This window comes from Oryzias latipes, chromosome 1 (assembly GCF_053564925.1).
Source record: "Oryzias latipes strain Hd-rR chromosome 1, Olatipes_Hd-rR_3.1".
Classification (NCBI taxonomy): domain Eukaryota; kingdom Metazoa; phylum Chordata; class Actinopteri; order Beloniformes; family Adrianichthyidae; genus Oryzias; species Oryzias latipes.
This window is the reverse complement of record NC_136237.1, coordinates 18,132,915-18,150,004: the sequence shown is the minus strand read 5'-3', so window position 1 is coordinate 18,150,004 and position 17,090 is coordinate 18,132,915. Positions and strand designations below refer to the sequence as shown.

The following is a 17,090-nucleotide window of genomic DNA, read 5'->3' as shown; positions in this document are numbered from 1 at the left end:
GCTGCTTTATTTTCTTGGCAGGTAATTATTGTGGTCAATTAGTGCCTTGCTCAATGACTCACTTGAATGCTTGTAAGAAAGTTAATGACATTAAAAAAAAAATGAAATTGAGGGATTAGTACATTCATGTGAGTCCAAGCCGCCTCGTAAACCGATCTGTGGGAATCACTCACTGTCAATATTAGTAACCTCATAGTGTGTCTGCACACAGAACATACACATTCACTATTGTGAAATCTCCAACGAACACTCAAATGGTTTGACACAGAACACCACCTCTTACCACCCACCTTCCTTCACGTGCATACAAATGTTCAAGCCTGTACCACTGATGGTGTTTGTGTTCAGAACCACCCATGCCTAAAGGAATACAAACACTTCCTTTCCAGCTATCCTTATCAAGACTTTACATTCCATGCAGCCTTTCTTTAACTGTGTAGTATCTCATTCATCCAGATTGGTTCAATCAAAGTGGTAGATAAAAAAGCAGTCAAATTGGACTTTATCTAAGACAAACCAAGTCCAGTTGACAGATTCTTACCTACTACTTTGAAAGCCTTACTTTAGCTACTATGACCACATGCTTAATTCTATCTGCAATTTAACACCTAAGCCTGATCCCCTATCAGGAGTCTTTTGAAATTATGTTCTGTCACCAACTTGAACTCATTTTCTGGGTCTGGGTTTCTAGGAGGGACAGTGTTTATGTGAAACACAGGTTTAAATAAGGAGATGAAAACAAGTTCCAAAAATTAGACCTAAATTCTATTCACACAGCACTCATAATAGATGCTTTTGGGATGAGTCAGTGTAATCTCAGATTTGAGCAAGATGAGGGAGAAATAACTGTTGTCTCTAAAATAGACCATATCTCCCTTCAAAGAGCTCCATGGAAACACTATTCCAATGTTTACATGTCTTGGTTTAAAGGTTGAAGCTACTTTTCCTTTACCAATGCTGCTAAAATCCTCTTCCTATCATATAAGCTGTTTAACAGTCATATTTTATCACTCTGAATGTAATCTTCACATTAATTAATTTATTTGATTTTTTTTTTTTTTTTCCTTTTGCAAATCTACCATTAACAGCTCTGTAATTATAATGTTGAAGTTTCCATTGCTGGAGTATAAAGTAAATTTTATTCCAACATCCTAAATAAAAAAACAGGTTCAAACATTACTTATAAATGCACCGTCCAGTTTGTTTCATCTAGGATGTCTGGGATAGAAACCCCGGGGGCCTTTCTAGTACATGTACATTCTTTTCATCATATGTAACAGTACACAAATGAAATCAGTCTACTGTAAACATAAACTACAGCAGCACTATCTTTGCATCTAAATGTCATAGTATAGCAGCTATGTACTACAACATGTAATCTACCAACATATGAAATATGGGTGTGAGATTGGAGAGTGGATGTCTCTCCTCTCTGTCCAGCGGTAAAATGCTCTAATGTTGCCATAAAACTAATAAGGCTTGAAGAGTGGAAGCTCTTTGGGAGCATTTAGATTAACGGCATCATCACATTATTGACAATGTGGGCATTATGTCCTCTGTGTGCTTCTCGGGAAGGCTTACAGCCATCCCTGTGGCAGGATTTTAGCCCAGTGATCGTCAGCAGGCATTAAGTGAACCCAGTATTGATCCACCATTAAATTCTTTCTCAAGAGACTCAAAACTTAGAGTTTTTGAAGTTTTAGGAATTCAGCTTGTCATTGCAGTTCTTGCTATGGTGATATGTAAACTAGCTGGATGTAAGAATGTGAAATGTGTTAATTTGATTATGTATTTAGGTTGCATTAATCATAAAATAAAATCGTAAAAAAATGGGTGTGTAGGGTATTTGTTTGTGTATGAGCTTAAAGTGCACTTGTATGTACTTTGTATTTTTAGCTCACCCCTAGGTGAGAGGGCTGATTAGTTTTCCTGATTAGGTGTTTTTGAAGCTTTGCTAATCAGTGTGATAAACATCTTGGCTTCAGGAGTGAGAGAGTTATTTAAATACTGCTCAAGTTTCAAAGAAGGGGAAGCACTACTTTTAGCTTTTAATAACAAGAACATGAAAATTTAGTGCAAAGCTCAGACCTTCACTTTTAATGATTTGATTGCTACTGACCAAAGAAAACATATAACAAAATGCCTTGTGGATTTTAAGTTGGTAATGAAATTTCAATCTTCATAATCTGAATTTGTTTGTAATATCCTCGTAAGATAGAGGGTGTTTATGATTTGAGAAAAAAGAGACTACAATACTATACAAAAAAAAACAAAAGTTTCTCATGTATCGAAGAGCCTGATCCGAAAACATGATATTGCCACTTTTTGATATACATTTTGTTTGTTGTATTGACACAAAGAAAGGAATTTTTTGTGGGGTTTTAATCCTCCAACCAACACTCCAGTGGGTTTGTTTGAAGTGAAGTAACACTTGTTTTTTCTCTCTTTTAAGGCTACATTACACACCTTTAAATTCAAAGACCAATATTTTCTAGGATGGAAAGCACAAGGTTCATATTTAAACACATTTCAATCAAAAAGCGCTTGAAAATTACATAAATACTAATAGAATGCTGTCTTGTCATTAATATCCCATCCAGAAGTCTTCTTAGTCAATTTAGCCAATTATTTTAATATCTCCTAAAGATTTGCTGCTAGGAAATACTGCTGAATAATAGGTTTTTCCATGTCTTTACTCGCTTGATTTCTGTAAAGTTGTTTGTAGAAGACACTTTGAAGGCACACTAGAATTGCAACAAAGTTATTTATTAGTAGGGGCAATGCATAAGTTAATGAAGTGAATATATAAATGTATATCTCCCCCTTACTCCAAAAACCTTTTCCAATTAAACTTAACACATACATCGATAATAACCATGGAATATGAAGTGTAAACTCTATAAGTTTTGCTTTCATCAGAATTTTCATCTGCAAAAAACCCTCATACTTAAATGATGCTGCCGATATACCGTATATGTTATGATAGCCAAAGATTACAATAAGAATCAGGGAAGTTAGATTCCTCTTAAATTGTAGTCAAAGTTTTCCAAACCTCAAACCTTATTTACTTGTTTTGATAAATTAGCTCAAAACAGAATAGCTTGATGACCATTTGCCAACATACAAAGAACCTTACCAAAACCCAGATGGTACCAAAATCCAAGTAGCTACTTGTTAAGATACTCTTTTATTGATTCTTAACCAGAAAATGGTGCACACAACAGATCAGTTTTGAACAATAAAACTTGACTGCCTTCAAATTTTCAGAAACAAGCATTGAAATACAGGCAGATGCATCACAATTTTCATTGTAGATTGAGACTACACCATTGTTTTCTGCACCAACAGTGCCCTCAGGGGCTTTGCTTCTGTGTACCTGTATCTCTTCTCTCACTAAAACCATAAGGATCACAACAGGCCAGCAAAATACAGCATGACACCAACTATTCGTCAAAACCATAGACATGCGAGTGAAATATATGTTTTAAAAAAAGGTAAAAACAAAGAACAAAACAGGATTTTGGATAAATGCTTAGAGGCCATCTAATATGCTGTGTGCACGGACTATGAAACCTGTGTGGAAAAATATCGTTTGTCTGGATTTGCCTTAATATATTATATGACCAGTTTATGTGATTGAAAAAGGACCAGAAAGGTAAATGCTACCCCAAAGTATATTTTTCAATTCTTTGGCCAGATGTCTTGGATTAATTGTTTTATTCTCAAAACTTCAACTAATGAGCCGCTCAATTTATTAGGAAGGATCTATACTCACTTTAAAATTGGTATTAGACCAGATAACAAAAACACTTTAGTCTTGCAAATTACACTTGTAGGTCTTTTTCAGATAAGTTACTCTGGTCTCACTCATTCAAGCTCTTGATTAGCTCAATAATCAGCACATATGCACGTAGTTGTCTTCCTTCTGCTGTTACCAAACACTTCCTAATGTTCGCCATCGCCTAAGTCTACCTTCATTATCTTTCACTGCTCTTACTTTACTTCCTTGCCACCATCCCCTCGATCTTATTTTCCTAATTAAAGAATAAGGTATAATCTCAGGGCTACCTCATTAAAATGTACTGCCAATTAACTGCTAAAGCCCTTACCATAAGGGAGATGAAGGCAAGTCAAAAGCATGAAGTAATGGCACATTCTCAGTGATACGTTCATGAGCAGAGGCAATGAAACTGTGCTGTTTTGAAAAGACTTGAATTACTTTGGCGAAGCAAAGAAAAGAAGTCGTCTCTTAATGAAATATGGCTCATGAGCGCTGTCTTGTCTTAATGACTTGTTTTCATTTTATCAGCAACTTGGGAATTAACACCGCATGACTTTGTGTATGACTACAAAATTTGTGATATGATATATACAGCAAGACAACATTAGCTTGCCCGTTGCAAACTCGGTCAGTTTCCAATCTTGTCAGTTTGTAATACTGCACACTGATTTATTTGTAGTTTTTGTTTGAAATATATATTTTAAATAACAGCAGCTGGGTAGCTCGGTTGATAAGGTGAGAGACTACCACGCAGGATTCGATTCCTGGACGGGAATGAAGAATGGTACTGGGGCAATTACAATAGCAATTATCAACACCCAGTGAGGGCTCTTGGGCAAGACTGCCTCCCAAGCACGGCTCGGCTGCAGCTCACCGCTCCTTCAGGGGATGGGTCAAAAGCGGAGAACAAATTTCCCATTGTGTGATAAATACAGTATAATAAAATAAATTAAAAAAATAATTCAAAACCAGTAACCACAAATAAATGTATAGGCAAAGCAACTCTAAATCTGCAACTGGACAGAGTGTTGTGCATCTATAAGTAAAAAAACGAAAAACATTTTACATGGTAACTGGTGTATACTTTTATGAGACCATTTTTCTAACTTGCTTTAAGGCCCAAAGTGCCTTACACACAGTCCTACACACATTCACATGCTGATGGCGGCTCCACTACCTTAAACTGGAGCCAACCTGTAACCACCAAGAGCAATGTTGGGTTCAGTGAATTGCCCAAAGGACACTTGGACACATGGGCAGGCAAGGCGGGCGCCGGACCTTTATCTTCTGATACCTCTACACTACGGCTGCCCCTTTGTATCAAAAGACAATATTGGTTAAAGCACAAACTCTTTAACTAGATTTAAAAAAAAAAAGTGTGAAATGTTGACAGTTAGTCCAAATCTTGTTTTGAGGCTGTAGTTCACAGAATGAGAATAAAAACACAGACGCAAGAGCAGCAGCCATCCAGTGATGAGAACCTTTCACTGTCCTTGGAAGATTGGTACCCCTTTCAAAAATATACAGAAGTAAATGTACAAAATCTCTTGGTGCTTTTTACGGCATCCAGCTGTCTTTATCGACTATAGAACAGCTGGTGAAGTCCCCTAATGACAAAAAAACGCTCAAACAGCTTATCGAAGGGGAATACTGACAAGAGCAGTTTCTTTGTGCTTTGTTTTCAGTTCTTTTCTTAAGAATGCCATGAAATCATCTCAATCGGAGTGTGAAAAGAAAGTAATTACAACGGATAAAACTCAAACCCTCTGAGGCGTGACTTCTATTTTAATAATGGCAAGTTTCATAGAAAGACTAAAATGACCTTGGCTCGTTAAGTTTGAAAATCTACTGAACCAGTTTAGTGACATGGAAAAATAGACCAAACATTTACAAAGTAGAATTAGCAAATTTACCAAAGACATTTTTCTGCATGAGTATGTGTTTGTAACACCCTTTGTAACACCCTACACTAGTTTTTGACAGTCGATCCTAGGAAATAGTTCAAAAAAGGGCTGAGAGATTGTTTTGATTTAACTTCACAGTCAGGAGGCGAATAGTTTCATGTGTGAATAATGATTTATTTTTGTGAAAGGTTGTTAGGATAATATAATTGTTTAACTGTTGCCTATTGGTGAGGCAGGGAAAGAGAAATCCAGTATTCTGTCTTTATTTTATTCCCTCTCTGTTAGTCCAAATTCTAAGCTGTGCATTGGAATTTTCCGAAGGCATAAACATTTGAATTCGATGATCCATCATTCATGTTTTTAGACTGAGAGTAAAACCTCAGTTTCTGTTTAAGGAGAACATGCAAGCCTCCAACAAAAAGGCAGACATTACTGTGAGATGACAGTGCTACTGAATACACTTCAGTAGAGTGTCTAGTTTATCATGGTTATTCATGTTTAGCAACAGTTATCAAACATTCATATTTCACATGTTTCATCAAGGGGAAGGCTAATTTTGACTAAATACCTCTGGGATTAGCTGATAAGTGAGGGCTGACGACTTTTACTGACATGTATTAAGTACTAATAAACTATAAATATTAATGCTGATAGATGAAAGGTGTGGGAAAACTGACCTACATTTTTTTAACATATCTTTGAACCCACAAAGAGAAACGTGAGTTAAATCCAAGAGAAAATAAGAATGTTGAGCCTGATTCTTCCTGACAGTTTCCTGTTCTGGTTGCCCTCAGGTTGTGTGTATGTCAGGATGCAAGTCAGTGTGTTGGCTTGTGTGCACTTGTTGATGTCGCTGGTTCTTGTGGTCAGGGTTTGGAGTATATGTCCTCTGTCTTCTCTGTAACATTCCATCTACTTAGATCTACCCGAGTTCTCTGAGATTTTATAGTTTCAAGTTCTTCAATTATAGTCAATAATTATAAATGCAGCATATTCTAGGTTTGCCTGTGGCAGCCTCCTGGGGGTTGATGTTCTCTTTTGAGTGTAAACTTTATTCTCCACTGCAGATCTGACATTTGTGCTTCTTTACTCTACTGCCTTACACGTGTTTAACATGAAACCCTTAAAAACACAGTTTTGTACTAACAACACCTGTGGACAGGCAAGCAAAAATACTCTGGAGGTACTTTCCTGCTAAATAACTAGCTGCTATTAACCTGGCACCGGTTAATAGCAGCTAAAGTTGCTGCTATTAACCGGCAGCAACTAAAGTGCTAAAGTTACAAAGAAATTGTGCTTAACTGGCATTAAAGTTATTTAAGATGAATTATATAAAATACTATACAAGTTATACAGAGAAAAACTGCAACTTCAAAAAGTGCAAAACCTATTAAAGTCCCACTCTGATGCTCTTTTGATCTATTTTTAAAGCGTTCTACGTGGTCTTTTGAAAATGAAAATGGTGTTTTTAGCCAAAATGAAAGAAAAAAAAAAAGTCACTTTTAGTTTTCTGAAAGCTGTAGTAGCCCTATGTTTGCGTGGAGAAACCCCATCCCGTCTTCCCTTCCTGTTGCAGTAATCGCTAGGGTTGGGCGATGTCCCCTAAATTGGCCGTTGACGATGTTTGCTGTCAACCATCGGGATGGACGATGACATCGTGGGGGGGGGGGCTATTTTTACATTTTTCGTTCTTATACAACTGCTATTCGTTATTTTACTTTTTTTATTTTATTTCCCAACTAATGACTAATCCGCGATGATCCAGTATAAACTGAGGGAAGTGACTTTAACAAAAAAAGTAACAAACAAAATAGAAAAGAAGTAGTCTGCTCCCGCACTTCACTAGTGAAGTGGACCGGTGGAGCGCGGACTTACAGCTTTGTGTTTGAGGGGAAGGGGGGGGGGGTGCTTTGTTACATGAGCGGTAAGTGTGGGAGATTTAATACTGCGATCCGTCCCGCACCTCTAGGGGTACGAGGCTACGAGCTACCGAACTCAGAACCGGGTCTAAAACTGTGTGTGTGAGCACAGCTCGGATCGTCAGCAGACACACAGGGGTTTGAGCTTCAAAGCAGAAATGTCGCTCAGTCCTTAGAAAACAGTCAAACAATGACGTGGATTTGTGTTTCCAGTTGTGTCCCGACTAAATAAAGGCTGATGTTATTCCCACATGTTTACGTGCAGCGCCACCCAAAGCTAATGTTGTTAGCCCGTGTTAGCATACTGCTAATCCTGGCTTCTTTCCGGCTCCGTCCAGAAAAAGCACTGACCACACGGATTAAAATTCAAATGATGAGCGAACAGGTTTTTCATAATAACCGTAACATTATTAAAAGCACGTTTAGAAGATCGTCTCGTATATTACCGAACTGACATGTCAATGTATATAGCCGCTCGGCGCTGTTTAACATCGTTTTGTATTGAATTGTTACATTCAATAAAGTTTGGAAAAAAAAGCCGCTCGGCGGAATTTTCCCCCCCTTCCGGTTTTCAAGCCCTACTGCGCATGTGCGAATGATTTATTCCGACTGAAAGTGTGACCTTAGTAAACTTTTTTATATTTTGAAAACATTTTTCTGTGCCATGTACACGGTTGGATTCTAATCCGACCATTGATCCCATCAAGATATTTTGTACATGTAACCGCGGCTTATGGTGTCGACTCGCAACGTGGCGGGGGCGTGGCATCACGATGGTGTCTCTTCATCGGGATCTCAGTCACCCATCACGATGGACGATGATATCGTCCATCGGAACAACCCTAGTAAGCGCTCTGTTTACCCACTCTCTCACTGGCTTATAGCAACCCCAGCTTAACATTACCTGTGTAACAAAAATGGCAAGCAATGTCTGATCTTTGTTTTGTTCGTCCGAAGGAAAACGAAGACCTACATGGATCTAGTCGTCTACTAGTAGATGCATCAGAATGTAGTGGAGCAGTGGGCTTGTGGCCTTCCCAGCTTTTTTTCAATGTAACAAATAAGCTATTTTCAACTGCTCTTTTTGTGTGTCTGGTCCTGATTTGTATATAGAAATATTCAGAAAAGCTATTTTAAGCTTAATTTGCTTTATATATGCCCTCCATCATCAGAAAAATGCCACAAAGCATGTTAAAAACACCATAAGCACACTTTTCATCGGAGTTGCCCTATCAACAGTCAGAAAGTTGAGGATAACTAAGTGTAAAAGAAACACCAACCAGGAAGTCAAATTCCAGGTGACCATTTTTTGTAAGGCTTTGCTAACAAGATCGAAAATTCAGAAAAAAGTGTTGACAAAGCAAAACTTCAAGCTGATGTCATATAATCAAATCCTCAAATATTCCATGTATGGTGTGAACATTTGTAATTAGTTTGAGAATTCGATTATTAATTGTTTGATCTCATTTGGGCTCATACATATGAACAACATTTGAAGATCAGTGGGTAAAAAGCTGATTAAAATTTAAATACTGAATAATTTTGCTGGTGATTTGATTATTCTTTGAAAGAGTTTTGTTCAATTCAGCGTCCTCTTTGGCCTTTTCACTCCTCTGTGTGTCACGTACCCTGCTGTGGAATTTAGAAAAATGCCACAATCTTCAATTAGATTGAAAGGTTTTCATCTGCATATTTCTGATTATTCAACTGTTCCATTTTTTGTTTACTTACAAATCAACAGCTATGCTAGCACTCTGTGTACACGACCGGTGAAGATGTTCTTCTTGACATGGGATGGCTGTGTGTATTTGTGCAGTGTGTGTACATCAATATGCTGCCCCAACTGTATGGGATTTAAAGAACAAAAGAAACCTTTTTCTTTTCTATTCACTTGTTTATTTCATTTGGATTAATATTTAGGTTATTTGGATAAATATTTTTCAGTAGTTGAATTACAGGATAGTCTTTGTAACCAATGACGAAAAGGTTTAGATAGTCAGACAGGAAAAGTAGTATCACTTGCAACAAACAGAAAGCAGTAGGTTGTGGATTTAAAAGTTGTTTTATATAAGAAGTAGTTCCAGTGTTGTATTTACACAGTATCAGAATAATGGGAAACATCTATAAAGGTTTTTCATTATTCATTTTCTTGTTCCGTGTGTTTTTAAATCAACTTACCTAGATTGTCTGATGCATGCCAGGGTTCAAAGTTTTAGATGGTCTGCTTTTTTGTCACAGGTGTGAAAACTCACCTGACCTTTAGTGATGACCAAACTAGGCCCTCAAGAAGAGCACATTTCTTAAAGCTAGTGTGTTCTCTTAGGACATGGGAAGGTTTCTATTCTCTCTTTTTTGTTTTATTTGAAATCTCTCCTGAACTTTGGAGCAGACCAAACGAACCCTCAGACTCCCAGTTCACTTCAGGGTAAACCAAAGTGAAATAAGGGGGAGTGAAGAACAGAAGAACCAAGTCTTAAAGGGCCCATACCATGAAATGTTAACTTTTTTAGCTTTTAAGTGTATTATAATGTTCATTCCTCACTATAAAGAACCCCAAAGTGGTATATTGATCCATTACTCCAGTACTCTGAGCACCAGCCCCTCCCAACCCACAAAAACAGGTTCTCACTCACTGACATAGACCAGGAAGAACAGCCCGTTCCCGGAAGAGTCTGCACGAAGACAGTATCTTCCAATTGTGCCCTGTCTCCAATAAATGCCAGGTCTAATGGGTGATCGATACATTAAACACCGGTAGATAATAGTGGCCGGTCTCCTTTAAGACCCCACCCCCACCCCTGCACACTCGTGCAAATGGCGGGTTTCTGTCTGTGGCTTACTTTTGTGAGTCAGCATAGCGATGGCCAAGAAACACTCTACGATTTAGCATTTTAACTTGGTGCAGTGGCATACGCCAAAGAACATTCTGGTGAGGAATCCCCTTCAAAGCAAAGAGGATTTATGATACGGAGGTTGATGCTTCAAAGAGAAGAAAAAGGTTCACAGCCAGAGCTAATCAGAACATAAAACAATGTTTTCATCATTTCAGTAAACCCTGTAATGTTCCTCTGGTGGTGGTATCTGCATATTATGAATGACTTTCAGCGCAAAATGAACCTGTTTACCCATCATTGTTCAGTCTGTGATGGAATAAACGCCGGGGCTACTAAAGTCAGTTAAATGGTAGACACATGCATTTTTGCAAAAGTTCGGATGTTGTTTGTTTTCATGGGTGAAACGCAGACACGCTGTTGAGGGCGGCTCTAGGTTGACGTCATGAAACGGGTGGCACCCCCAAAGAGCAAAAGGCGGAGCCTCAGAGATCGTGTCGTCTTAGAAAATGAGCTGCGATTAAAACTCAGATTTCATACAAACATTGTTCTCGAGTGTGTCAAAGGTATTATATGAGCTTATATATCGATATAATTTACTCTGAAAGGCTTAAGAAAAGCATGACAAAAGCCCTTAAAAAACAGTAAAATGAACATGAAACTGAAGAGGCAGGACTTCCAAAAAAGTTAGATTTTGTCTAACATGGGTAACAGAGGTGGTTAAGGCAACCTATGGTCATGTAAAAATGAGGAAATTAGCTGAACTCGCTGAATCCTTCTTGCTTTTTCCAATGTTTTGGTTGGGCAACATCTCCCCCATGTCAACATCATTTGGAACTGCGTGATTCTTCCAGACGGTTTGGTCCGCGTCAGTTTTTGCTTCCCTCCTGCGAGCGCAGTGTGTGAAAGCAAACAAAACCTGACAAAGGTGTGACAATTATTAGCATTCTCCTTCTGTTCAGACTGACTCGGCGGGTCTTTCTTAGTGTGAAAGCTGCTCTAATGATGCATGTGGAGATTTTCAAACAGTATGTTACTGATGCCCTTCACTGACTCCTGCATATTTTCTTTTTCGGTCATTATGTGGATGTTTGTTTGCATCTTCTGTTCTGACCTTGTTTGTTTGGATCATGATTGTCATTCAGGGAGTATTACCCGTTTCATTTGTTTTGGTCACTGTGAAGCCCCTCCCTGCTTCTCCAATTAGCAAGTATTGATTACCATTAAGTGGATTAAGAAAAATAAAAGGGTAAATTGGGTAGCATGACAGTTCTTTTTACATATTTTTTTTAGATACCATCCTTCCATTGTCTTAACCCCCATATCCCTTTAGAGGTCACTGGGTTGCCGGAGCCTGTCCCAGCTAGCAGGTACACCATGAACAGGTCGCCAGTGTGTTGCTGGGTACACGTTCTAAATCATTACCACATGCACACCTAGGGGCTCTTTCGACAAACCAGTTGACCTATGAAGCATGTTTTCGAAATGTGGGAGGAAGCCGGAGCACCCGGAGAAAGCCAACGCATACACGGGGAGAACATGCAAACTCCACAAAGAAAGGTCCCAACTGGGATTGGAACCAGGGCCTTTTTTGTTGTGATGTGACCACTATATCACCGTGTAACCCCAAACCTCTCATCACGGCGGAAATTAGATCGGCTGTCATCTTGTTAGAGTAAAGGTGCTGGCTCAGTAAGTGTTTAAACTAGCCTTCTATGGAAATAAGAGAATAATTCTGCCTCCTCTTTTACACTCCTCACTATCACTGCATGTATTCCTGTCAAACTGCTAAATAAACTTTGTTTCAATAATTTACATTTTGCTCCTTTTCCCGTAAATGTTTTTGTTCAAATTTTAAGTAGAAAACCTATTTTGTTTGGAAAGTTTTAGTGTAAAAGGATTTCATGGATTTACTGAATCACTATAACATCTTTATTTTAGTAGATGATAAGTTTTGAATCATTGATTCCCTCCCCATTTTTACAGTTAAAATATACGGCTGGGGCTTGTTTTGTTTTTTTTAACTTTGCTCATAATGATGTTGAAGTTACTTTTGTTTGAATGCAGAAAATACAAGTTACTGCTTCAATCTAAGCAATTAAGTAAATTCTCTATTTTGATTTAGATTCCTCTTTCGTGAATAAAATTGCCATTTTTTCTTGCTGAAAGCTGCAAAAAATATGTATAATGAAGACTTGCTAGTTTCTACAAAATTGGCATCACATTCAAATGTAAATTTGAAATAAATCCCTTAAAAAATTGAATAATTAAGAATCCTAAAAAATGACGTTTTGTCTAAATCACATTTTGATTAATACAGCGGTCCACTATGTTGGAATTTTTGTCAGTCACTCCACCATTGTCATTCAAACTATAAATTACCACAACAATCGATATTTAGTCATATTTCTGGCTTCAAATCAGCCTCTTTTTAACTATCAAGTCAACTTAAAGACAGGATATGTTTACAAAGTGAGTTATAGGACTGGATTTACAATGCCCTTGGTGTTTTTCCCCCCAACTAATCAGGTCTTTGAATTAAGTATATTAAGTTAGTTTTTGTAAAGTGTTTCTTAAAAAGCACCTGAAACACAAACTCTCTGTGACCCACATTCGGTCAAGAAAGGGAAAAAAAAAAGTCGACAGGGACACGGTGATTGGTCGAAATGCATCTTGGGTATGCGTGATGCATGACGGGATGTTGCTCACATCCATGTTTGTAATGCTAGGAGTTAAGAGCTAAGTCTGGTAGGCAAAGCAGACAGACAGAAATGTGAAGGTATCTGCTGTAAATCTATGACGTGAATCGTGTGTCAAAGCAGCTAGCCTAGGTATCATAAATCTTAAGATATTTTTCTTATATTCATTGAGACAATAATAAATAGATCATTCTTGTTTTTCTTTTTCCTTTCTTGAAGGAATGTGGGTCACAGGGACACGAAGTTACCACTGAAGGCGGCTTTTGCGGCCGGACGGAGACCATATCCGTGTTTATGAATGACTTATGACGTGAATAATTATTTTGTTCGCGCGACTTAATTATTTCGAGGGAACTAAATAGTATTTCGAGAGACGGAATATTATCTTGTGGGAAGAGATATTAATTTGTGGGAACAAGATATGAATCTGTGGGAACAAGATCTATTTTAGTTTTTTAATGGCAGGACGCGGGCTCCAATCACACAGGCCTATAAAAATGTGGAAATGCACATTATTAAGTAAGGGAATCACTCTAGCACTCACAGCATTTTATTTTATTTAGACCATAAATGTCTTGGATTTGTTTTGTTATAAAATCCGAATTGGAAACGTCCTTGCTTAGCCTCCTAAGTACTGTATGCTCCCAAGAACGTTTGGGCCATTACATCTTTTTTTTGAGATGACAGAACGTTATGATGCAGTATTTTGTTCCAGCTGACTGTGGGGGTCTTCACAGTTTGCTTGGCTCCTGTAGGTTTGCATCAAAAAGTGTGCTGTGTCTCGCACACACCCACTCGTACACAAAGCCTGTTCAGAGGACAAGATTTCAGCATTAAAGTGTTTAAGACACAGGAATCTCCATGGAAACTGGTCAGAGTGTCCTCCTTTGTGTTGTGTGTTCCCAAAGCTCTACCAGTCTGCAGATCCTCGTGTACGCTTGTTTGTTCATGTACCTGTAAAAAGAGCACTGGCCTTTAGATTTGAGAGCACACAGCCTCACTGGATATGCGCGGCAGATTGTTATGGAAATGGAGCCGGAGAGCAAGACGATGAGTGGAAAAACCCATTTCCAGCACAATAACGGTCTGATTTAGGAAATGCACACCAGCTTCTAAAATAATTATTCAAATTAGAATACAAAAACAAAGACCAGGTGTATGTTATGAAGATCACATGATGTGCAGATTTTAGCATAAATGTTGTGCAAAAAAGATTTACTAAAGTTTCATTTTACAGGAACAACAAAAAGCAGCGAAGAAGAACTGCTCAAAAATGTATTCAGAGCCTGTTCAGTGTTTTAATTTTGTCAAACTGTGAAGTTCCAGTTTTTTAGAGTTAGTAGGTAATCCTCTGCTCAGAACTCTTTTTTTAAATGCATATAGGTCATTTTATTCTATTGCCTGTATGATTATTTATTATTGTTTTCCTCAAATGGTCCAGCTTATCAGGGCCTGTGTGATAGGCCTTGTTTTTTTTTTATACTTCACGCCTTAATCACAACAAGGACTAGATGTGAACATAAAATGGGCTAACCTATAGAGCAGGGAGCTGAGCCCGTATATTAAAAATGTTTATGCACATTATTTTCCATGGATATGCTGCGAACGAAATGCATATAAAAACGCATAAATGCCCTACTGTTTTTTTAATTTTTTTCAACTCTGCCCTTAAATCCTGTGGACTGTGCAAGGAGCCAGTTAGTGTTGTTCACGTGAAAACGTTATGCTCAGGTTCGCCTAGTTTTTGGTCGTAGACAGCCCATACCTAGCTGCAAGGGTAGATGTGACCAATGCTTTTCTGACAACTACAGTGTGTAGTGTAGTAAGGGCACTGTACAGTAGCATCACTTGTACATTGTAAGGGCGAGGAACTTAAATTAGTCTTAGGAAAACAGTACAGACCAAAGTTTGGACACACATTCTCATTCATTTGATTCCAAACTTTTGGTCTGTTCTGTACTTCCCGATACACTTACCACATGCACAAGTATCGTACGTGACATTTTCAATGAGTCTCAAAGGCCGTATTTACACTGCAGGTCTTGATGGCCATATCCGATTTTCTGACTATATCCGATTTTTTTTGACGACGATTTTGCGTACTGAGCATAAGTTGCATCTATTCTAAATACTAACACATGTACTTTTTTGAATAGGTACATTTTTCTTTTTAGTTTCATGGTCATTTTTTTCACTTTTTAATGAGTTGAGTAAAACGCCAGAGCTACTGAATTTGGATTTAATGTCTTTTTCCACTTTTAACTTTAGTGAGCAGTCATATTTATATTCCCTGTAAAGAGACAATAAGTCTCTTTAAGTTTATGCAGCGTAGTTGATGGGATTACAATCAGACCAAAGTTTTTTTCAAAATAAGGATTCCTTGGCTTTAACTAAATGTCCTTAAGCGAATGCTTGTCCTAGTCTAAGCTGTCCTGGTTCATATTTGCACACTGAGACAGAAAGTGGTTTTGTCCGTGCTGCATTTCCCAGTCCAGTGCACTCAGCCAGGAAGTGCCATCAGTTCAGGAATGCTGCCCTCTCACCCATCAGTGCCACAGCTGGGTTCGATGGCCCAAACTTTTGCAGCCAAAGTCTGGACAAATTTTAAAACATGTTTTTTCCAAAACTCACTATTGTGTTTCCAACATCGAACATGGGCATCTGTGTTCTGGATGAAGAATCCCAGGTTTTGGTCACACAAAAACAGGCCATCTTCAAACGTCTCAATATCTTCCCAGCATATCTTGGGACCGTGTTCATTACCACCTTCCTCCTGCTTTAATTACTTTATCCCCCGGTCGCCTGATCCCGTCTCCTTCACTCCGTCGCCCCGAGCTGCTCCTCACTCCTTTTAATTAATCCACACAGACTTAGACACCTTCCTCCTGCTGCGATTATGTACACACTCAACACCCACTGATGCGCTCTTGACGACTCTCCGTGGAAAATGCACGGCTTTGAAAGTTTTGCCTCCAGACACGTGAGCAGTGATGGATATTGTGATGCTGCTTCTTTCAGGGCTCCAAAGGAAGTATGCAGCTCATGGAAACCGAGTTCTCCAAAACTCTGGGAGAGATGGTGGACCTTCATCTGCATCACCAGAAAAGCATTCCTGCCTTCCTCTCCGCCGTGACGCTCGACTTGTTCGGCCGACAAACCACCATTTGAGCTGATCCAACATCCTAGAGATTGTGTTGCTTTTTTGACAAGAATTGGATTTGATTGTGAATCCACAGATTTTCCTTGTGGCTTTCATCATTCTGATAGAAATTGTGAGTGCTGCATTGTGGGAAATGACCACCTAACATGATTAAAATCCATTTAAATTTCATTCATCTTGTTCCTACTCTAAATATTGAAGTGATTCCCGGCAAAACAGCATTTCTCTAAGGAAACATTGTGATCAAAATGTGGAGCAGCAGTGGTGACGTGTGGTTCTCTAGATCTCTGTGCTTTCACTTTGGTTCCTTTCTGGGGCCTCGTAAAAGAATTGTTTGCTAGGGATTTTTGGTCTTTCAAAAATGAAAAAAAGTTATGTAGTATTGGAGTAGGATTTATGTTGTCTGTTTTTTATTCTATTGTATTTCTGTCTAGTTTTATGTTGTTGAACACAAAAAGACAAAATTAATCTTGTTTTCTTAGCACATAAACCCCATAAAGCCAATTAAAACCATAAGACTGCTTTTTAAAACTGTACTAACTTCATCATGAGGTTTCTAAATAAAGAATACATGGATCAAATGATTCATTTCTATTGAATGGATGGGATCGAGGGGGGAAGGATGACAAATCAGTGTCTGGTTAGTTTGTTGCTTCTACCTCACAGAACCTGACCTGAAGAGTTTTCACGTTCTCACGGTTTGTTTGTGTTAATTCTGATTTCATTTTGTTTAGAAAGTGCTCTGCATCTTTTCCAAGACCACCAGAAGCAAATTCTTGGAGTTTACAGGTGTTCT

At 38.4% G+C, this 17,090-nt stretch overlaps 1 protein-coding gene across 1 annotated transcript in view; it reads left to right on the top strand.

Moving 5' to 3' along the window:
- The window catches only part of mad1l1 (mitotic arrest deficient 1 like 1), a 67,193-nt gene extending 50,318 nt beyond the window's left edge, over nt 1-16,875 (top strand). Inside the window, exon 18 of the mRNA XM_011477875.4 lies at nt 16,153-16,875. Within this exon, the coding sequence (XP_011476177.1) occupies nt 16,153-16,302 (150 nt within the window). The 3' untranslated portion in view covers nt 16,303-16,875. The remainder of the gene's footprint in view (nt 1-16,152) is intronic.
- The last annotated feature ends 215 nt before the right edge of the window (nt 16,876-17,090 follow it).